Source organism: Coturnix japonica, chromosome 9, assembly GCF_054131305.1.
Source record: "Coturnix japonica strain WE chromosome 9, WE-NBRP24, whole genome shotgun sequence".
Lineage (NCBI taxonomy): Eukaryota > Metazoa > Chordata > Aves > Galliformes > Phasianidae > Coturnix > Coturnix japonica.
The window spans coordinates 27,333,027-27,355,332 of NC_140671.1; the positions used below are offsets into that span (position 1 = coordinate 27,333,027).

General features: G+C 51.7%; 3 protein-coding genes and 1 long non-coding RNA gene across 8 annotated transcripts in view; 2 read left to right on the forward strand and 2 right to left on the reverse strand.

The window, feature by feature from the left end:
* TMCO4 (transmembrane and coiled-coil domains 4) overlaps positions 1-5,471 on the forward strand; it is a 31,758-nt gene extending 26,287 nt beyond the window's left edge. For both annotated transcript variants that reach the window (XM_015882299.3, XM_032448668.2), the window contains one exon: positions 4,072-5,471. In XM_015882299.3, the coding sequence (XP_015737785.2) occupies positions 4,072-4,491 (420 nt within the window). In that variant the 3' untranslated portion in view covers positions 4,492-5,471. The remainder of the gene's footprint in view (positions 1-4,071) is intronic.
* The window catches only part of HTR6 (5-hydroxytryptamine receptor 6), a 36,844-nt gene extending 25,244 nt beyond the window's left edge, over positions 1-11,600 (reverse strand). Inside the window, exons 1-3 of the mRNA XM_015882302.3 lie at positions 9,097-11,600; positions 7,134-7,292; positions 5,827-7,046 (exon numbers count right to left, since the gene is read on the reverse strand). Of these exons, the coding sequence (XP_015737788.2) occupies positions 6,633-7,046; positions 7,134-7,292; positions 9,097-9,825 (1,302 nt within the window). The 5' untranslated portion in view covers positions 9,826-11,600 and the 3' untranslated portion in view covers positions 5,827-6,632. The remainder of the gene's footprint in view (positions 1-5,826; positions 7,047-7,133; positions 7,293-9,096) is intronic.
* On the forward strand, positions 6,376-19,897 carry LOC116654312 (uncharacterized). 3 transcript variants are annotated; one of them, XR_014931832.1, is made up of 3 exons: positions 6,376-6,510; positions 8,799-8,867; positions 19,762-19,897. It is a non-coding gene; the product is annotated as an uncharacterized LOC116654312 (long non-coding RNA). The 3 variants fall into 3 exon arrangements; XR_014931831.1 differs by lacking the exon at positions 6,376-6,510 and adding an exon at positions 8,420-8,556; XR_014931833.1 differs by lacking the exons at positions 6,376-6,510; positions 19,762-19,897 and adding exons at positions 8,420-8,556; positions 18,265-18,395.
* NBL1 (NBL1, DAN family BMP antagonist) lies at positions 11,576-18,843 on the reverse strand. Of its 2 annotated transcripts, none has more exons than XM_015882319.3 (4): positions 18,724-18,843; positions 13,239-13,433; positions 13,036-13,147; positions 11,576-12,958 (listed from the first exon to the last, which is right to left on the reverse strand). In XM_015882319.3, exons 1-4 carry the CDS (start codon positions 18,744-18,746, stop codon positions 12,704-12,706), a joined length of 585 nt encoding a protein of 194 aa, XP_015737805.1. In that variant the 5' UTR covers positions 18,747-18,843; the 3' UTR covers positions 11,576-12,703. The 2 variants fall into 2 exon arrangements, with proteins under 2 accessions (XP_015737805.1, XP_085365118.1); XM_085508992.1 differs by having other exon boundaries at positions 17,353-18,843.
* Positions 19,898-22,306: the final 2,409 nt, after the last annotated feature.

The window sequence follows — 22,306 nt, forward strand, 5'->3', positions numbered from 1 at the left end:
GGACAGCTTCAGTATTTCATCATCTCACAGTCCATCAAGGATGAGCACTACTCTGGGCCCAAAGGGCTTGGTTCTCTTTGCATTACAATCTTCAAATGAGTGGTGGACGAGCAGACCTCCCTCTGAACACGACTTCACCTGTGAGGCATTTCTGGCACGTCTCTCTTGATTAGAATGTTTTTCTTTTTTTTACTGGCTGTCAGTGAATAAAAAATGAAGGAAGAATTTTCTCCCACTCAGCAAATGCAGTTATAAAAGCCTTCCTAATGGTTACAATGGCACTGATTTGTTCAGTGGATTTATTTGACAGCACCTGTTAGAGATACCAAGGAAGTCATTGAGCTGCAATGTATTAGATTGATTGCTGTTTGTTCAAGTGGGATATTGTAGATTACATTTTGCATTAACATTTGAATACTGCAGCACTGCTCAGAGTCAGAATGCAGGCAGAGACAAATCCAGTCCTCTTCATGGTGTTACAGGGAACTGATCTACCCTGAAAGAATTCCTTAGTGTCTTCCCTTTAGTCTCACAATATTTTCTTCTCAACTTCTTCAGCATCCCAAAGATGTGTTTCTTTTATTCTCATCCCTTTGTCAGCTGGCAGAAGGGAAGTGTTGGTGATGGTGGTGCTGAAACAGCTCTTTGGTGGCCAGGTTTGATGATGATTTCTTCCTGGAGCTGTATGCAAGTCTTTGTGGAGACAAGTCGAGTTGTTTGCTAAGCTGTAAGGGTTGTGTTCCTCCATTATTTGAGGTGCACTGGGATATAAAAGCTCACAGAGATGATTTCTTCCTCTTCATGTCTCCCTGCTACCCTGAAGTTGGACTTAGTTTTCAATGGTGCCTCTTGCTGTTGAAGACATATGGGAGCTCTAACAATCAAATAATATATTAAATACATGTTAAATACATTTTTATCTTTAGAATTCAAGCAGTGGGCATTGATAATGTATTGAAAACAGAGGAAGGAACTGAAAGGCTTTCTCCAAAAATAAAAGTGCACATGGAACCATTAATAACTGCCAGTAAAAGCAGTGGAAGTTTTCCATAAGTCGTGTAATAATGTTTGATTCTGGAAGAGTGGCTACACAAAGCACAGTTGGGTGAATTTAGGAGTATTTAGCTTCCTGTGTCCTACCTGCTGCTGGTTGAACCCATGTCTTGAGGCCACCCATGCAAAGTTTCAGTCCAGCATAGGAGGCAGTAAGGACAAGAGGCTGTAAACTGCATCGGGAGGATGACGCTGAAGCAGCACAGCTCTCCCTGAATGACCCATTAAAAGAGAGAGGGCAGTTTGATTTCTAGCAGTGCAGAAGTGGGTGCTGATGTAAGGAGGAGAGTTATGCCCTTGTAACCTAAGCGTTATCTTGAAAGCTGTTATCACTCTGCAGCCACCTTATCATTTCCTCTCAGTACGTACAGTCATTTCCATCAACAAAATGGGAGCAGAGAGAGATGTGAGCCATGGCCCCAGCAGAAGTGCTTGGGATCAGCACAAGTCTTGTAAAGGATGAGTCTTTTTGGGCAGTCTGAGATGAGGCACCAGACCATTTCCCAACTATAATGGTGAATCATGCTCTAACCCTTATTCCATCAGTTATTCAGAACAGGAATAGAAACATTAAAGAGGAATAATGCAAGAGACATTGAGAGTCTTTTCAGCTCCACCGAATTTTCCACAAATAGAACTTGTTGCAGACGTCAAATTCTTTATTAATCCATTTAAATCCCAGCTTCTAAATTACTGGTCATGTTCACTGTCCTCGCTTCAGTAAAACACTGTTTCCAAAGAATGGATGCTGGAGAATTTTGTTTCTGTGGTAACTCAACCCAGTCACAGCCTCTTTCAAGGTTTGCTTGATGTTCTGATGGCATCTCATGATGGGAATCCACTCTTCCATTGGCTTTTACATTCACTCCAGCTCCAGCACCGTTCCTCTGGCTGAGCAGTGTGTGGTTGCTGGGTTTTTGCCATAAGCTTCCAGAAAACACTGGGGAAAACAGGAAACTCTGGCAAAACCAAATGTCCTCTGTCAAGCAGGGTACACCCAGCAAGTGGGAGGAACTCCAAGCATTTTGATGGTCCTTGCCACCATATGGAAGCAGGAGGCTGCATGGGTTTTGAGGCAGTATCCATGACTGAGGAATTTTGGAAAGAAGAAATAGAGGCATTTGAGTTCCTTCCCTTAAAATCAGAAGGAAATCCTGTAGATCATTCACTGTTGATACCGAAAGGAGGAAACTCTTGATGTTAAACTGAAGGTCTTTCCATCTCTTTCTGAAGTGATGGCTCCTTCCAGCTGACTGATAAATCTACCCGAATGCTGTTACAGTCTATAATCAAACTGTACCAAATTGGTGGTATAAATATTTGGGTCATGCCTTCCAGTGAGTCAAAGTGACATCAGTTACAAGAGGGGAGAAGTCACCTTAGCACAGTGATAAACCGAACCCACTGTTCCTTACAACAAGCGTAAATCTGTTTGCTTTGGTTACAAGAACACTTTTCCATTCCTTTTGTTCTGATATTCTTCCTGAACTTTGATCTGACAAAGACTCAAACAAAAAAAATTGTTTATTTCTCTTTAAAGATTTTATTGTCTGTTGCAATGTAGAAGTTCCCAACACACCCAGCAGAAGCATTCAGCTCTTTGGACAGCAGATGGAAAGAGGTTTTTGAGAAGTGGAATTGCTGAATTTTCCCACTGTGGTGCCTTCACTGCTTGGAAACTGCAGGGAATTTTGCTTGCTGTTCTGTTGGTGATGGTTCAGTAAGATTCCAACCACTGAGATCATCTAGTTCAGCCCTCAGCACATGCCTATGACCACTCTACGTCATGTCACTCCATTCCACTTCTGCCCCAAGCCCTGACCAGCACAGGTTGATTGTAATGGCCATAGGGGTTTCAGAACACAGCAAACCAAGAGATCCAGCAGCCCTTCCCAGCCAGTCTGTTGCGTTCTTATTTCTCTCAACTTCTTCCAATGCTGGGCTTGTTTCCTTCCTTAGCACCAAGCTCTGCTGTGGGGCAGTAAAAGATCTGTACTCTTGGGTAGAGCATCTTAACAACCAGTCCATGAGACCCTCGATAGTTATTTTAATTAACTAATCTGTTCAAAACATCAAGAGCCTGTTGAACCATCTGGACTGATTAAAGTCGCATATTGCATTACTGACGTGCTGATTAAATCCTTCATTTTGCTCCAAGTCCTAAGTGCCTCCAAATGTTACCACTCAGAGGCTGCTTCACACAATTGGGTAGGAGCTCTGTGCTCTGCATTGTGCTTCCAGCTTTGGAGATCTGAAGACCGGTCTGTAGGAGGGTCTTGGCTGTAGTTATCTCTAATGTGAGGCTTGAATGGGACACCCAAATCAGAAAGGGCAGCTTCTGCCTTTGCAGCCAGGTAGCCTTTAACACATAACAATAATTACTGCTGCAGAGGAGGTTTTCTCTCCCTCCTGTGCCCTGACATGAAGGACACATTCCTAACATCTGTATCAGAAGGGTTTATCTTATCATGGAAATCACCCTACAGATAAATGTCTGGTTATTTACTGCTGGTTTTAATTTGGTTTATGAACTTAAAACCTCGTGGACTCCCAGTTTTATATGGGGCAGATCAATGCACATTTAAATACTACCTCCTCTTCCAGCCAACACACTCAGCAGTTGTTGCTCCAATTACTTTATCTCAATATAAATTAGCTGTTTACTTTTACAAGGAAGATGAGGCATAGGGAGGGTTCATGATTTACCAGAGAACAGGGAGTTTAACTGAGTCAAGGAGTTTCCTACCTGGGAGTCTGGTACCAGCGCAGATCACCTCCTCCTTTACCCTCATTGGCACTCAGAGTCCAGTCTTGTCACTCTATGCATTCCTTAGGGGTAAAGCAATCCAGGAGCACAGCCATGTAGGGTTATTTCCAAAGAATACCACCTATCTCCCTTTCAGCTTGTCGGAGCTGAAACCAAATCTCATGGCAGTGGTGGCTTTGGGGATGGAGGACTGGACTGATCTGGGTTCCCTGTAGCTTCCCCACTAACTGCACTCCTCCTGTTGCTTGTAGGTCAGCGGCCACCTGGACTACATGAAGCAAATGGACGTGATTCTGAAAGCTGTGGGCATTAAAACCAAGGAGTGTCGGCAGGAGGAGAAGGGCAGCGTCAGTCTTTTCTCCCCTCTAGCCAAGAAATCACAGCAGGCAGCAGGCAGTGAGACTCAGGAAGAGGAAAACACTGTGCAAGAGGAGGATGGAGCTGACAGTGACTGCCAAGCACCCACAGCCAGCACCAGTGTGAGCTGTGCGCTAACACAGCCAGTGAGTGCTGGCACGAGCAGCGATGGTGACCTGCACCCAGGAGATGATTCCTTGGCCAGCTGTGCTCACCAAGAGGATTCCCCTGGATCTCTCTTGGCAGAAAGCTCACCTCCCTGCCCAGCCTGCCCCAGCAGTGTGAAGCAGGCAGCGGGTGATAGCACAGACTGAAATGAATCTCCAAACATTCTCTCCTCACAGCCCAGCTGCCACGTGCATCGTGCCCAGAATCAGCTGCATGGAGCCATCCTCAGCCTCCTGCCCTACACAGTCTGCAGAGCTTCCCATGCAGGGTGTGAATTGCTGCCCTGCAGCTCCCTCGGCTGCTGCGTGGCTGGGTGGGAGGCAGCAGAACTGTCAGCAAGCCCATACTTTGCCTGGTCTGTGTGGAGGCCAATTGCAGCTCTTTGTGACCAGCAGGGATACTCAGCCAGCACTAAATCTGCTCTCAAAACACAATCATTAGAGCCCACAGAGCTGAGCTGCAGCTTTCAGGCCCTGTTAAGGGCCCAGCACATGGCATCACAGTGTCACTGGATCACAGCTCTCAGAGCAGTCTCCCACTGCTCTCCCATTGACAAGAAAAAGCCAATTCTGGCCCAAATCAGCACAGTTCCTCAGGAAGCAGTGCCAGTCCCCTCACTGAACAAGCTCTTTTATTCTTGAGGGAAGCAGCTGCCACCATTAGGGATCTTGGTTCTGGTATTTAGCAAGCAGGTGGCTCTGTTGGTATCTTTAAGCATGTTGTGGTCATTAAAAACATTTTTCCACTTCAGCTCTGCTAAGCAGGGAGGTGAAAGGCTGGGAGCCTCTGGCTGCCCTCCCTGCTCTGCTGCAGGTTTGCTACCATGGCTCTGACACTTTCCAACCTACAAGGTTATTTCCCTCACTGCAAACTGAGGGCGATGAGTGTCTGAGACCTCATTACTACAAGGAACATGCTTTGAGTCCCATAGGTGAAAAAACAGCAGAAAACAGAGTGGGCTTTTTATGACTTATTGCTTTGGTGAAGCTTCTTCCTTTGCAAACCATCAACCCATAGAGACTTTCATCTTGTGTCCCACACACATCTCCAGCCTTAAAAGCCCCCTCTAGTTATATTTCTAATTGGTTTAAAATAAAGCTAATACTTGGTGTAGAATTAACACAAACCTCTTTGATATCTCTTTCCTTTCATAAAGTAAATTGACATCTGCTCCCTTTTTCCTCAGCCTCAACCTGGAGGGACTCAGCTTTACACAAGGTCCTTTTCTAACTGATTTTGCTGCTCAGCCCAAGAAAATGCAACTTAGTAAGAACGTGGCAAGAGGATAAACCCCCTCCTGTGAGCACCTCTGGGTTTTTCAGTGTCAAAACAAGCGTTGTATGGTACAAATACCTTCCCACCTCCTGATCTGGAATGTCTCATTGACTCAGTGCAATTACAGCTTGTGTTTTTGGCTCACTTGGAGCCCTCCCTGTGCCAACAACCTCCCCTTTTTTTCCCGAGCTTTCCACACACCTTACCTCCGGATTATTTCTCATGCAGTCGAACACGCAGCACAGCAACACAGGATGAAAATGAAACGAGACTTCGCCTGCCGTGTGGTTTTCTTCTCCTTGCTTCCCATGTTGGAGGGACGCTTTGGATCCACTTGTGTAAGTGTGTGCTTCAGGGGGGCAGCCAAAACCTCATGGTGGGGTACCAGTCCAAGAAGGGCACAACAACAGCCTTCCAACCCATCTCTGATCTGAAAGGCACTTGAGGAAGAATTGGCTGAAGGAATTTGTTGGTGTTTATTAAATGCCTGCTGACTGCATTGGAAGATTAAAAAAAAAGTCTTTTAATGGCATCATCTTCAAATTGATGGGTTGTCAGAGCAAAGTGTGATGGCTGTATGCCAGAAATAGGAAGCTGTAGGATGAAAGCTAAAGGAAAGCTTATTTCTTTCCTTACTACTTGTCAGGATACCCGTGGAGCCACAAACAAGCTGAACACCCACGCCCTTGTGGAGTATCCAGAAAGCAGCGCTGAACATTTCGCATCAGATTTAATCCCCCAAAGCTCAGACTGCTCATGATTAAAGAGGATGGTTTCAGCGTGCTGCAAGTCACACAGGAAACTGACAGATACAGCCCAGACCAGGCGAGGAAATTAAACCCCCAGTAAACACGATGCGCTGTGGACTGGAGCAGCCCCAAACCTTGTCTGTGAGTCATGGGATGTGCTTCCCACCTTTTCTTTCCTCTTGGTGTGAGTTAGTGGGCTGTACAATCAGAAGCTGAGCACCTCCCCTGGGCTGAAGCACAGGGAGACATACCCAGGCTGGCACTCAGGCCACAGGGGTGCCAAGCTGCCGGCGCTGCAGCTCCAGCTCTGGGGTTTCCATCTCAAAAAGGCCGACCAAGTGAGCACTGGGGGCTGGCAGGGCACCTTCAGCTCTCGGTAGCAGGCTGTGTTCATTTGCCACCACCTCAGAGACAACAGAGTCAGTCTCAGCTTGTAAAGTGAGGACGTTCTTGAGGGACGTGGCCACACGGGGCCCGCTGTTGGAGTTCCTCATGGAGAGGGAGATGGCGCTGGGCCGGGGCTCCCCAGTGCGCCGGCAGCAGGGCAGGTATTTGCCCATGGCTCTCTTGAAGTCCCTCATGAAGAGTGGGTAGATGATGGGGTTCATGGTGCTGTTGCAATAGCCCAGCCACGTGAGCACATCAAAGAAGCCAGCTGGGACGCAGTCACACACTGCCTGGTGGGAGACAGTGAGGGTTAGATACAGCTTCCACTGGAAAAAATAAGCTCTTTCAGCCAAAAGAAAACCCAAGAACTTGCTTACCTGCGTCACATTGGTGACAAAGAAGGGGAGCCAGGCCACGAAGAACATGCCCAGCAGGATGCCCAGCGTCAGGCTGGCCTTCAGTGCCTTCTTGCTGTGCTTGTTGGCGAACCTCCTGCTCTCACTTCCAGCTGCAGGTTGACTTGGGGCATGGGGAACCTGCAGTAGGAGATAGATGGTGGTGAGTAAACACTTCTCACCAGGCTGGAGCCTCCTGTACAAGGGAAGTGTAATTTGGTGCTGCAAATCCTGCAAGAAAACCTCACTATTATATAGTGTCTTGGTGAAAGTAAAGCATGCCCCGAAGAGGCAGCTCCAGCTGCTGATTAGAGCAGCAAACTAATTATACTTCTAAAAGTGGGACGTCAAACATGTCAGCCTACAAACACCGTAACTAACTCAGTTCTCTGTCCCTTCTCTCAATCTAAAATTAAATTACTATCTCAGCTCTCTGTCATAATTAGGTGAGGCCCTATTGCCACTCAGCTTCCTGCCCAAAAAAGGAACGAAAATCCATTTGAAAGCTCAAAGTCTCCCCAGCTGACACTGCATTGTCAGCTGGCCACACTCTTGAGCTGATGTGGGGCTTCTACAAACAACCTACAACCTGCACCCTGCTGGGATCATTTCCTCACTTTAATTCTGCTGAATAATTGGTGGATGAAGGCTGCCTGTGGCAGAGGAAAGTACCTGGGCACCCCCTGAGCAGGGCAGCAGTGGGGCCATGAGGCTGTGATGGGTTTGGTTGGTTGGGTTTGGTTTAGGTTTTGTTTGGGTTGTATTTGGTTGGTTGGGTTTGACTGGGTTTGTTGGTTGTGTTGGGTTTAGTTGGGCTGGATTTGGGCTGGGTTCGGTTTTGGTTGGGTTTGGTTGAGTTTAGTTGGTTGGGTTTGATTGGGTTTGTTGGTTGTGTTGGGTTTAGTTGGGTTGGATTTGGGTTGGATTTTGGTTTAGTTGGTTGGGTTTGATTGGGTTTGTTGGTTGGGTTGGGTTTGGCTTGGTTGGATTTGGTTGAATTGGGTTTGGCTTGGTTGGGCTTGGTTGGGTTTGGTTGGGTTTGGTTTGCTCTGTAGGGTCCAAAAACCCATCATCCAGGGGGGAGAAAACGAACACATCTCGATATTGCCTGCTTTTCCTTTGATTCTAATTTACCTTTTCAAAGTCTGGTACAACTCACTGTGTGCAGGAGGGCTGGCTAGGTCTGAGTCCTGGCTCCTTTCTTAAAAGAGAGAGAACAACAAACCAAATCAAGGCACTTAAATGCAATTAACTTTGTCTTTTCCTGTAGGATATGAGGTCAGTAAAGCCTATTAGAAGGAATTAAAGCTGTTAGATTTAGTGGCAATTACCTTCTCCTGGAGATATGCAGACTGCCCCAGCTGCAGCCACACTTTGGTATCTTGCAGTTCCTACTGTAGACCAGGTAACAAAAATAGAACCCGGGTGTGCAAAAATAAGGTGCCCTCCAGAATTTCCTATTTGCTATTTAAACTCCTGCTCCCCCATATGTCTCACACCCACCACGGCCAAGATTTCCTAGCTGAAAGTCAGATTAAAACCCTCTGGGATGAGACAGGAGGGGGGTGAAGCAGCATTTATTTTGTCTTTTTGCATCTGAATTTGTTTCTCTGCTTCTGCTCATGCTGTTCCTGTGCTCCGGAGCAGTTTCATTGCTCGCCATTGCAGGGATGAGATGTGGGCACAGTGCAGAGCCACCGTCCTCCATCCACAGAGGTGAGTGTTGCTCCATCCAGTTACCAAATCCCCACTCCCATCCCAGGAGAGCATGAGATGCTGCTGACGGCCGGCAGTGATGGGCTGTGACACAACACATGGGAACAAGGCACCTGCTGGAGCCCCATCGTACTCAGCTTCAAGCTGTGGAGACCTCACAGCCTTCCCTGCTCCCTGGCTTCTCCCAGTGATTGTTTCCCCCCCCGCCCACCCTCCTGCAGCCCTTTACCTGCTCCGTGCTCTCATCGGCGGTGGCAGTGGCCACATTGGAGGCAAGGGAAGCCACCTGCACAGCTTGCTTGCGGGCTGCCAGGAGGATGCGGCAGTAGGTGAAGGAGATGGCAGCAGATGGGAGGAAGAAAGTCAGGCAGGAGGCCACCAGGGCATAGGGCAAGCTGACCACCAGCCGGCACTGCTCCTCGTCCCCCCGGGAGGTGACATTTGGGGACCAAACCTCAAATTCCAGCTTGTGCCAGCCCAGCTTGATGGGCAGGAAGGAGGCCAGCGCAGCCAAGGTCCAGGTGGCCAGGATGAGCCAGAGGGCTCTGCAGGATGTCATACGCAGCTTGTATTTCAGAGGGGAGATGATGAGCAGGTAGCGGTCCAAGCTGATGATGCAGAGGTTGAGGATGGAGGCGCTGCAACACATGACGTCGAAGGCGCACCACAGGGAACAGAAGTCTCCCCGCAGCACCCAGTGGCCATAGAGCTGGTTGAGCATGGCCGGGGGCATCACCACCAGCCCCACCATCAGGTCGGACATGAAGAGGGACACCAGGAAGTAGTTGGAGGTGTTTCGGAGTGAGCGCTGGGTGACGATGAGGAGGATGAGGAGGAAGTTCCCGGCTGTGGTCAGCAGGATGATGAAGCAGAGGAAGGCGGCCACCCAGCTGCTCCCCACCAGCAGCGAGCGCTCCCCCAGCACGCTGGCATTGGGGGACCCCAAATTGCCCTCCATGGGGAGCGGGGCAGCAGGGCCGGCTCTGCAGCTGGGGACCTTCTCCACCTGTGCTAAGTGATCATCGCCGGAGCCAGCTGCATGGGGAGGAATGCCATCCCTCCGGCTGTCCTCCTTTCTGCTCTCCCTCTGTTCACTGGCAATCAGGGCACAGTGACATTTCCAGGAGACGATGAGCACTAGGAAGATTCCCCTCCCCGTTACTCACAGCCCGGCGTCCACTCGTCCCTGCAAATCCTCTCCGTGCCGGGATGTGCCCGGACAGCGCTGCTGGATCCGTGGGTACCGCGGGAGCTCCGGACGGGAGGACACCTCGGACTCTGTGATGCTCTGAATGCTCCGCACCGGGAGTCAAGGACCACGGGGAGCCGCCCGGCGGTTCCTGCCCCCCGGCAGATGCGGGTCTGGCGTGCAAGGATGTGTGTGAGCTCGTGTGTGTGTGTAGGAGCCAGCCAGACTTTTACCTGCTGCTCTGCGATGCACAGCGCAGGATGCAGAAATGCCGATTCGGAGGAGGTGGAGCGGAGGGGAGAGGAGGAGATGAAATGAAATGCTAATGGAAACGGGGATTTGCTCTAAACTCTACGAAGTGGCAGCCGGAGAGTTCCCTTCTCTGCCTTAAAGAGACAAGCCCGCACCGTGCTCTGTGCTGTGCAGACCCCGTGCTCGCTTTGCAGGCCGGCATCGATGAGAGCAAAATTGTGCTGAACCAAATATGGAGCAACAAAACCTGCATCCAATACCTGGATGCAGCTGATGGAGAGATGGGACAACCCTACATCGCCATGGCCAGAGCAGCAATGAGTTGTGAGGATGTGCCTGTTTGACCCTAATGCACCTAAGGCATCTTAATGCCTGTGGTACCAGCAGGAAACTCAAACATGAATGAAGGGAAGGAACAGAACTTTGTCTCTTTGTCGAGATCTGCTTCGCTAATCCTCATTTCAACAACGCTGCCCTGCTTTTCATAGCAGCTGAATGGCCGTGCCTGGCCTGGATGCCAGCTGTGAGCGAGACAGAAAGGAGATGCACAGCAGGGCTATGCCTGCATGCAGCTTCTGCCCCCATTGCATCTGCAGGACCCCCCTCCTGGGATGCTCCCATGCAAACCTCCCCTGCGTCACGCTGTCCTGGCAGGCAGCCGGGGCAGAGCACGCACACACCAGGCTCTGATCGCAGCAGGAGGTTTCTTGAGCATAAAGTGCTTGTACCAGGAAAGCTTCACTTCCTCGTCCCATCTGCGCTGGGAACAAGCAAAGAAACCCACCCTGAGCTCACACTGCGCTGCCTCCCAGCTGGGATAGATCACTGCAGCAGCACATTGAACCCAGCTGGGCTCATGCTGCTGCTTGGTGAGGAGGTGCAACGTCCTGCTTCCTTATCAGCATCTCAGCTTCACTGCAGAGCTGCTGCTCCACAGGACACCGAACAAAGCCTGAGCACCTGGGCACGCTGCAGCCCATCCAGCAGCTGGTCCTGGAGGCCACGAAACAAACTGGATCGAGAGTGTCACCTAGTGGCAACAGAACCCACCAAGGTCACAATGTACCATAAGAGCCCACGCCAGTGGGACCAGATGTGCAGACACGGGCCGGTTTGGTTTCCTTTCAGCAGCTCTTCCTGCTCTTGAATGGAAGGAGGCAGAGAGCTGAAGGGTTTCTTAGCTCTCCTTGTGCTCCTGCAGCGCTGCCCGGCTCTGACATCCAACTTGGTGCTGAAAACCAGTCAGACGCATCGGAGCGCCCAGAAATGGAAGTCAGAACTAATTTATTTAAGGGGGGAAAATAAAACAAAACAAAACAACAAACCAAAAACCAACGAAAAACACAACCCAAAAGTTGTAAAAAAAAAAAAAAAGGAGAGGGAGGCGTCGGTTACAAGCTCTGGAAGCTCTTGTCAGGACAGTGCCAAAGAAAACAGCTTTATACAACAGAGAGGGGTAGCAGGAGGGGCCCCCACCCTGAGCCCAGCCCTGCATCTGCAGTGGGGTCCAGAGCAGCCCCCTATAAAGGTCCATCAGCGTCCCAGGACTCGTCCCCCTTCTCCCTCCACCACCATTAAAGTGCAGCAGGGAAGGAGGGGAGAGGGGCCGGCTCCCACCCACAACCACCCCAGCACGGGCTGTGAGATGTGAAACCCCCGGTGCCCGTGGCACCTTTGCAAGCTTTGTGGTGGCCTGGAGGAGCAGCAAGGAAAGGGCTCTGAGCACCACGGCTCCCAGCAGCCTCACACACAGCCCCAGAGGCACAGCCAGGGCAAAATACTCCCTATGAGCTACCTAACGTGAAGGCATATGGGGGTTGGAGTAAGACCCAGTGAGTGCCAGGAGGAACAGAGCGCCCATGCTGAGCCCAGGCATCCCTACGTGGGCAGGGGGAGTGAGAGGAAGAAGGGAGACCCTCCCATCCCACATGCCACAGAAGAGATGTGCATCTCCTGTGTGGCTGCAGGGAAGCTGCATCCCTTCTTCCTCCAGGCCAGGCAAGAGCCACGTACAAAAGAAAAACCCAGAGAGCTCATCAAGGGCTCCACAGCAGATTGAGGATCCTACAGACACCCCCTGGGGAGCCCGGCTTGGCTCCCACTCTCTACCAAAGCCCACATCCCTGCTTCTCTCAATATATTATTACTATGATGTGCAAGTACTTTTGCATCAGAAACCCCCCAGCCCTCCTTTGTCCCCGCAGCTCCAGCCCCACATCCAGCTCGTGCCTCAAAATGCTCCTCCAGCTCCAGGGTGTCATGGAGAGCAAAGCGTGAGGGCAGCTATTAGACAGCAAAGCCTCCACCACCCCCCTCCCTCCCCAAGCTCTGTCCCTTTCCCTCACACACACTCCCTGCCCGCGCCGCAAGGACAGTCTGTGCTGTGAGGGCCGGGTCACTCGTCGCCCTCCTCCTCGTGGTGGTGGTGGCTGGAAGCAGGGGGCTCTTCTACCTCCTGTTGGTGGTGGGCATAGTGGTGGGGGCCGGGACCCTCTGCGGGCATGTTCTCCTCCGCGTTCAAGTAGACATTGAACAGGGCTCCCTCGTGGCTCGGCTCCTTGCCGCAAGCCTGGCAGCTGCAGTGAAGGATCTTCTCCACCAGCTTGTCAACCCTGGGGATCTCCTCGTTGCCTGGACAGTCCAACGTCACCTGGGGAGAGGGATGAGGATGCAGAGTGAGGCACCCAGGATGAATAATGCAGGGACTAATAGAGCAGGGATACTCACGATTTCCCACATGGACTGGGCTGGCATGCAGGAGTCACAATGAACCAAAGACTCTGTGGACTGAGGGAAGGTGTTGGGCACGCTGTAGCTGAAGCACTGCCCCAGGCAGGCCCTGTGGAGACAACAGGAGGAAGGAGGGCTCAGGGAAGGGACCTTTTCTTCCCAACAAAGGCAGGAAGAGATTTGGCAGGTGGGACCCCTACCTGTTCTGGATGGATTTGGACTCACAGCCGCTGTGCCCCACGATCTGGGTGATGTTCTTTGCTTCACACCAAGCGCTCTTGTCCGGGAAGAGGGCGAGTTTGTTTATGGGAGGTGGTGCAGCCAGGAGCAGCACTGGGAAGAGGAATCCGACCACAAACCGGAACATCATGGCCAGCTCTGCTGGAAATCTGCAACTGGAGCCAGGGAGCAAAGTGTCAGCGGGAAGGAAAACAGGCAAACTGACCCATCTGCAGCCCTTGGTTGGGACACCCACACATGGAGTGCTGCACAAGGAGCAGGACACGCTGCTCTGCCTCCCCCCTGCACCAAACCCTTCTCTGCCAAGCTCAGTGCCAGGAGTAACAGCAGCATTTCCACCACTCCTTACCCGAGCACAGGCTGGAAGGAGTTTGCAAAACAAAAGCATCTCCACCGCAACCCGCGCCAGGTTGGAAAGGTCGCAGCCCGCGGAGATGTTTGTATGTGAGGAAGGCGCAGACTTCCCAACGTTTCCGCTTCTCCCACCTTCAAAGCCAAATCCTCGCTGCTTCCCAGCAGAGCGGGGCTGCTTTCCCAGGGAGGAAAACAGCTTTTCTCCATTCAGCACGCAGCAGGTGTCGCTGCAAGGCAGCAGGGACACGAGCAAACCTCCATCCAGAGGAAAGCACAGAGATGGCCAAAGGAGCGTTGATGTTTAGAGCCGTTCCCATTGGGCAGCGCTGTCCTTCTGAGGATGGCAGACAATTCTTAGGGCTCATTTCCCTGAGAATTCTTTCCGTTTCATTAGGCAAAGCCTGCAATGTCCTGCTGAGGGACACGCCGCTGAGCTGCACACGCTGGGTTCGCTTGGTTTCCTCCAGCATCACTCATTCCTCAGATGCCGGCGGCTCCGTGCTGAGGAATCCCATTCCCAAAGGCAAGTCCGAGATCAGAGCTGGGATGTGACCCAAACAGCAATTGCAAACCCCCCGGGGAACAGCTGAAATTCCTCAGGAGTCAGCGCACAAGTTCACTTCCACATGAGAGCAATTTCCTTCCTTCCAAAGGAGGTGGGGGCTGCTTTTTGTTCCAGGTTTCTCTGCATGTACACATGGAGGAGAGCAGCCCCAATAGCTCCACTGCCCTGGGAACGTCCCTCTGCAGCCCGGCTCAGCAGACACCCAGGCACCAGGGATCACCTGCAGCATCTGGGCTCCTGCCTCTGATACCAAGAGGAAGGAGGGTGAGGTTGTGTGCTCTGCTAAAGCACAGACCCTGGCCTGGATTCAGGAAAGCACTTAAGCACATGTTAAAGTCCTGAGAAACGATGCCTTCAAGACCGGGGCCCCAACACTGTGGGGATGGTGCTGTTTGCAGCGGCACCAAGCAGGACGTTTACAGCAGTGCAGCTGAGTTTGGGAGGGAGCTGGGGCTGGAAGGAGCCTGTTGGCAGCTGTGCCTCCTCCTCTGGCATCGTTGGAACCAGCCAAGCAAACAGAGCTGCCATGAAAACCATCCATGTGACAGCAGCCACAGGGCGGGGGACAAAAGCACTGTTTTCCTTCTCCTCCCAGGCTGGGAAGGGAAGCAAGAAAGGAAGACGAAGTATCCAAGCAGGTTTGCAAACTCACCATGAAATAAAGGCATTGAGCACATTCCTCAGTGACAAGTTAAATTACGTGGTGCAGCCCCTCAAGGAACAAGTGTGCACTCCCCAGCACTGACCCCAGGCCTGGCCTGCAGGCAGGACACTGCACATGGAGCCTTCTTTCTCCTCTCCATGGATTGTTCTGGCCAAAGCTTTCCAAGCAGAAAGCTCAGCTCAGTTCAGGGTCTCCCCCTCTGGAACCACACTGCCCATCCCCAGCTGTATTCCTCCTCCTCCTCCCTCGCAGTGCCCAGGCGCCCTGGCTCTGCCCTGAAGACACCTGAGGTCACTCATGAGCACCAAAAACCAGAATTAAAACACTTCTATCACAGCCCCAAGTTCCTCTCCCAGATGAAGGAGTAAAGAAATGACTCAGCCCTAGAGCCTGGCACATCCCGGACTCCAGAGACAAACAACATGTGCACAGCTGCAGCCTCAAACCCACAGCCCTTTTCCAGCCACAACCTGCACCCACGGAGCCAAAGGGTAAAATATTCATGGCCAAAGGGTGTCAGCTCATGGCAGAGCCCAGGATGGGGGTCTGGAGGTGGAGAGCCAGCAGCCCTGAGCCCTGTAAGGAGGATGGTCCCAATGATGCCTGGAAGCAGCTGGGAAAACCTGCATCAATGACAGCAAGTTCCCTATGAGGCCACATTCCCAGCACCCAGCCCACAGCTGTTCCCAGCCATTTGGAAACCAAACACTTCAGGAGGGAAAAATAGGAAAAACAAAAAGGATCTAATCGGCGTTACCCTGTTTTTCCAGAGGGAAATGTAAACTGTGATAGAAGATGAGCCTGCAGGTGGACGTGGGGAGTGTTTCAGGAGTGGTTTCATACGTTTATGCTGTATTTTTCTTAGCCAGGATCTTGCAGTTTTGCCATAAGGTTGGCATAAAGATGTATGTATGTATGTGGTGCCCATGGCCACACATGCTGCATCCCAGGTTATGCAAGACCTCTGAGCTTCATAAACACGGCTCAAAGCCCACCAGCATGGAAACACAGTCAGCTCTCGGCCACTAAAACCAGACAGCACCGGATCCTTTTGGGGCTCTACTGCTGTGCCAGCAGTGCCCTGAATTAATGTGAGTGATGACATGGTAATATCGCCATGGGAGAGGGAAGAGACCAAGCTCTGAAAGCGGTTAGAGGTAATTCTTCAGGACAGCAAGACAGATGAGTGCTTAAGTGAAGGCAGAAATCCCATCTGAGAGCCTCGGCCTTGCTTCGCTGAGCTGCAAAACCTGGGATGAAACAACACGAAACAAAAAGGGGACACCCACCGTAAAGTGTTTAAATTGCACAAGGAAAAAGCCCTATAAACTCCTGCCCTCTCACCACGCAGCATTTCTCACTGCTCCTTTCTGAAGCAGGAGTTGTTAGAGCTCCTCATTCTGTAACAGCACGGCTGGCTGATCTGCAGGAATAAAGCAGGAGGGAGGGAGGCCAAGTGCCTGAAAAACCCAACCGATGCTGCTGGAAAGAGAAATCCAAGCTCCTCTGCCTACTAAAGTCATTGGCGAGCTACTTAACAACCCAGGCTTAGGATGGGCTCTGAAAGGAGCGTTGCTGGAAGGACACGACAGCCTGTGGTGGAGGCGAGAGCAACGTAAGCAGTTTCTGGTGCATTATTCCAGCGGGTCGATCTGCTCAGTGTTAACACAGACACGGACAGGGGCGTGAAGCGCTGCCCTCTGTCCCCTCTCTCCTCCAGGCACCTGGAGCAGCGTTGCAGCTGCAGACCGTGTTCACATGCCCAGACCTGAGCGAGGTGAGGCTCCCATGTGCTGCCCCTAAATCAGACACCACGGTTATTCAGTCCCTCCTATATCTGCTGTGGGAAGGGGCTGCTCGTTCCCTGCACACTCGTCCTTTGTGAGTGAAGCTGGGGAGGGTCCCAAGCTTTTCCTAGTGTCAGATATGAAGCCAGCACCATCCACGTCCCCGGGGCGCTGGATCCCAGCAGGCCCCAGCTCTGCTTTCACTTAACAAAGTTGGGACCGGCTCCCTCTGAATGACTCCGCTGGTGCAAATGAGATCAGAATCTGGCACCGCTCATCCTACTCGAAAACAAGCCTAACTGGAACCAGATAAAACCAGTCTGAGTAAATAGTGGCCACCGGGATGATGATTTCTTTTTGCTGAGCACACCCGCAGCGTAAGGCCGGCTCGCAGTATGGGATGGGTGTTGTCTCGAATGCCAACCCCGCTCTCTTTTGGTTCGGTCGCTCATTCATTACCAAACTTGCATAAAGAATCGAGCCGTGCCCCGTGCAGCGGGATCGGGTTCCAAGCTGACAGCGGGAGGTGGGAAGAGGGGACAGAACAGGGATGGATCCACAGCGACGGTCCTGCTGTTGTCCTGTTTGGGCCGTATCCGCAGCCAAAGCAAGGGCAGAAATCCATCTAGCTCCAGTGCTGCTGTTCTACCTGCTTGATTAATCTCTGTTTTGCTGATAGAAAATCCATGGCCTGTACTACTTACCCACGGCATGAAGATTAAGAAGACGCAGCGCTGCAGGGCCGGCGGCTTTCAGGGCAAATGGAACCGCTCACAGCCCTGCTGCTCTCTGCAATTACTGCCAGGCGCTGGGGCTGACCTCACACTTGACATTCAGTCTCTCCAAAACAGCAGCTCTGGGCCCAGAACCCGCAGTGAAGGTCGATCACAGCCTGATCAAAGCGGCCGAGCCGTTCCTCCCTCCAGCTGTGCTCCTTTCCCCGCAGCCGGGCGCTCATGAGGCTGAGCTCGTTCGACCCCTTTGCAAGACCACAAACTCCCCAAGCTGGAATTCAGCGCTGAGAGGTCAAGCCAAGAGCTCGGATTCTTCTCTGGAGCTGTTTGCAAACACTTGGGATTCTTATACTGAAGGCGAATTCCGTTTCCCGTCCTGCGGTTTGCAAATTTGAGGCGAGCTGCTTTTGTTTTTCAGATGGGAAACTGCCTTCAAAAAGCCAAAGTGCCACTTGTGGGACGGCAGATTTTTGGCCATTGCAAAGAGGATGGTGAAGTTCTTAGGCTAAAGTTACAAGGGAAATCCCTGCTTGTTTCAGCGAGGTGCTGATTTCTTCCTCCCCCCGCCCCAAAGAATCCATATGGCAAAGCTTTATGGCAACTGCACCAACACATCAATCTGAGTTTTGAAGTTGATGGGGTTAATCCCATACAAAAGAATTAGTCCGTGGGGCAGAGCATGAGGATGGTGCCCTCATAATTAGGCAAATTATGGCATAAGGGATCATCCTTTAGCTTTAATGAGCTAAACTGCATTCTGGCCCCCGAAACATCAGTAAGAAAAAGAGAAACCTCCCCCAAACGTGCAGCCTGTTGTATTGAACACGTAAAGGATTGCTGCAAATCCTTGTAAAAATGGAAATGCTTTTGTTATGGTTGCAGAAGCGGCTACAGGCAGCTCAGATAAACCGGCTACGAGGAAAGGAGGTAAAACCTTCGGGATCCATTCGCAGTGCGAACTTCTCAAGCCGATCGCAGCTGAGAAGGACCTTCCTCCCCACTTCCCAAGCGACGGCTCGTCCTGCGCTGCTTTGAGAACCGAGTATTGCGGTTCTAAAGCCCCAACACGGCCGGGAAGAACTCTGCCCTACAGATGCGCACTCAGTGCTCCCCGTCTCTCGTCCTCTTTATTTCATTCGAGCTCAAAGCGGCGGTGAAAAAAGCTTTTATCGAGCGCACAGCCGGATCGCCCCGTCTGCAAAGCGCTTCGTGCCGGCGGCAGCGCGCTCATCAATCGCTCGGAGGAGAACGGGAGAGAAAACGAGGCAGAAAATCTATCGCTGATTGAAGGGCTGAGAAAAGCGAAGCGGGTCCGCTCGGTGCGGGCAGGGGGGTACTCACCACCCAGGACTCGGCGGGCACATCCCATGGGCTCCGGGGCCGCGGGCGGCGGCTGCGGGCGGTTACAGCCCCGCGGTGCCCGGCGGCTGCCGCATCCTCGGCGCCGCGGCCCCCGGAGGCGCAGGGCGGGCGGGAGCTGCCGCCTCCCTCCCCTCCTTCCCTCCCTCCCTCCCTCCTTCCCTCTTCTCCTCCCTCCTTCCCTCTCCCCGGTGCCGGGCTCCGGGCGGTGCCGCCGGCCCCGCCGCTCTGTATTGCACAATCGGGGCGTGGGGGGAAGGAAAGCGAAAGGAGGGGGGGGAAAGAGGGAGGGGACCGCCGCCTCCTCCTCCTCCTCAGAGCGCCCTTCTGAGCCACCGAACGGGGCCGTGGGACGAAGGCAGCGCTGTGTGCGGAGGTGATTTCCCAGCGCTGCTTCCAGCGGTGACATAAACAAAGGCTGCGCTTTGGCTCGCTGAACGCAAACAATTCCCATTAAAACGCAGTATATAATAGAGAGGGTTTGGGGCAGAGGCTGAGCCACGGGGAAGGCTTTGAGAACGTTCTACGACACACTTTGCTTTCCTTTTTCTCCTTTCTTTTTCTTTCTCTCCCTTTCCCCCTCTCTCCCTCCACCTCCCTCCTTCCCATTCAGACTCACAGCGAAACCCAATGGCAAAATCTCGCTTCCATCATCTCTTTCTTACCCTGCTGGATACAACCTACCTGGCCTCAAACTGCTCAGCCCCAAAAGGGCCAACAATAGACAAAGGAGCAGCTTGAACTCAATTACCCCACGGGGCTGAACGTGGGCTTTGGACTCAGCCCTGCTCCTCGGGGCCAGTGCAACCAGCAGCATCGAGCTCCTGCCCAGGGGGATGTTTTATTCCCAATGATGAAAGGGTTGACGCCGCAGTTTTAGAAGCAGCTTCTCAGGTCTATGGATAATGAAGCTGGAGGCACAACCAGATACGTGGGATCTCAGCTGGGTGTGATTATTTGGAGCCATGTAAACCAGCCCGAGGTTCATTCACTGCTTCCTACTATTCATTTGTGTTCCAGGGCTGTAAACAGTCAAACAGCAGAAGAGGAAACGTGGCCATCTGAAGGTGGGGGAGCATCTGAAGGGTGAGGGCTCCTGCTCACTGTGGGCTCTGGGAACTCCCTACCTGCCCCCAAAACATTGGTGCCAAACCACACTGCTGTTCCCACACCAAGCAGTGCAATATGTGGGTTAGTATGACACCGTGCTGCAGTCTCACCTCATGACATCACACATAGATGCCATTGGAAAGCAGAGCCTAAAAGGTCTGTGCCTTGATGGACATTCCACCTCCACCCTTTCCCTTGCTGCAGAGCACAAATCCACTCTCCAGGACCTTCCCTTCCTCACCCATTGCTGCTGCTTTGGGCCTGCTGACAAACACCCGCAGTGCCAGGGGCTCCTTCGCTTGTCAGGACAGGACTAGGAACTGTGGGCGTGAGAATGAACAGGGTGGATTTGGAAAGTTAAAAATAAAATGATTCCTTTTATTTGTGTCTTAGCACAGATTCCAAGGTGACCTGCCCAGGGCTGGATGCTAGAAAACACTTGCAGGGAAAGGCAGCCTTTCTTTGGGTTAGGTGGCATGAAGTAGGAAGCCCAACACACAGAAAAAGATGCGCAGAAAAGCAAAACTTATGGGCAGACTGGGCTGGCAGGGTCTGTGCTCAGGAGTAAGAGAAAAGGATTTATCATCAAGCTCATTAGAAAACATCTGGGCTCAGCAAAAGACCTGGAATGCGACTCAGCAGCAGGGCGCTCCTCTCTTCTCCAGCACAGGGAATGTGAGCTCCTGCAGGGTGAGACTCGAGCCAGCTGTTTCCTCTAATCCCATCAGCCTTTCTGCCACGGGGGTCCAATGCTCTGCATGCAGGAGGGAACCAGAAAGTCCTGCTCCCTCCCCTCGGTGACTGGGATTAGTGGTTTCTCTGCAGTGCCGTGCCAATGCATTTTGGGGCCCTGGGGCAGCAGTAAAAAACAACGTACCCCTCCCATCCGCGAGCAAGTCCAAGTGTGTTTAATTGCTTTTCTTTCCACCTTGCCCAATTGCTCCCGCTCGCAGGCATGTCAGTCCCCTCCATCCCTCCCTTTCTTCCTTCCCCAGCAACTCAGGTCATGCAAAACTCTTCAACCCGTGTCTGCAGGGAGAGTTTCTACCTGGGAAGGCTGCGATGAAGGCTGGGCTTCATTCACAGGTGTCCTCCTCCCTAACAATTCAAACCCTTTTTTTCCCCCCTTCCACTTCTATTTCCCTCCAACTCCATTACAACCAGCTAAACCCCCCCGTAACCACCTTAACTGCAATCCTCTCTTGTTCTATTGCAGCTGGTGAGGAACTGAACGCAGCTTGCCAGGGGACACGGCCAGAAGTCTTGGCTTGTCATTGCTTTCTTCAGCACGCCAAGAGGTCTGAGCCATTTTTCACTGTTCTACTTCTAATGTCTCTAACAGTGCCCTTGGTAGCGAGTGCTTCAGTTGCTCCTCGGGTGCATAACAAGAGTTAAAACACTGAAGCCTCAGTGAAATCATTAGAGGCTCATCCTGTGCTCCGAAGAGTCACAGCGACCTTGTCTCTATCTGCCAGCCCACCTCTATTTATACCTAATATGGATATAAAATCCACAGCTGAGCTGATAGAAAAACCACAGCCTCCCACAGGCCTGTCGCCTACCGGGGTGCACCCAAGGATTTCAGGGAGTTACTTCTCAGGCATAGGAGAACCCAGTTCCTGCAGCCCCAGGCTGATGTCCATCATCCAAAGATGCATTTATTGATGCATGAAACACCCCCAGCTCTTGACTGATTATCTCCGACACCATGTAAACTTCAGAGAGAACTAAACAAAAAATGGGCCCCGTGCCCGGAAGAAAAGGGGAATAAAAGCAAACAGCATCAGCTGTTCCCTCAGACCAAAGCAAGGAAGAGAAAACAGGCGATAGGGAGGAGCTGGGAGAACAAAGCAGTCATGATCAGCATAGAAATAGGTTGTTACACCAGAGAAGCATGTCAGGGACATCTTCAAGGAGTGTCTAATGGTGTCCTTGAGTCGAATAAATTCCTGCCTTTAGTTCATACCAGATTAAGCCGTGGGATGGAGATGAGAACAGTGCAGTCAACCTTTACAGCCTTGGAAGTTCAGTAGAATTTGTGGCCAACACGAACAGTTAGATCATCTGATATGAATCCATGTGTGTTACAGGTCATTAGACTTCACCCGGTTACTCCCATGTTGAGCTGTAACTTGTATTTCAGACACCGAGAGTTGAAAAATGCACCCATTCCTATGCTGGCTCACCCCATTCTCAATGGTTATAATCCAGTGCCTCACACCCAGCTGCAGGGGTCAAGCTTTAGTCTCTCTGCTTCTCATTGTACCTCTCCCCATTAGTAAACCCTGGTCCTGTGTATTTTTTTCCCTTCCCTTCCATGAATTCAGCTCCATATTTTAATAGACCACCTCTCACAGCTATAGGAACAGCTTCTCTCAGTGCATGTTCCTGATTCAAGAACTGTTGTGGCCATTTTTGCACCTGTACTTTGTCCTTCTGGTATCCTCAAAGAGCT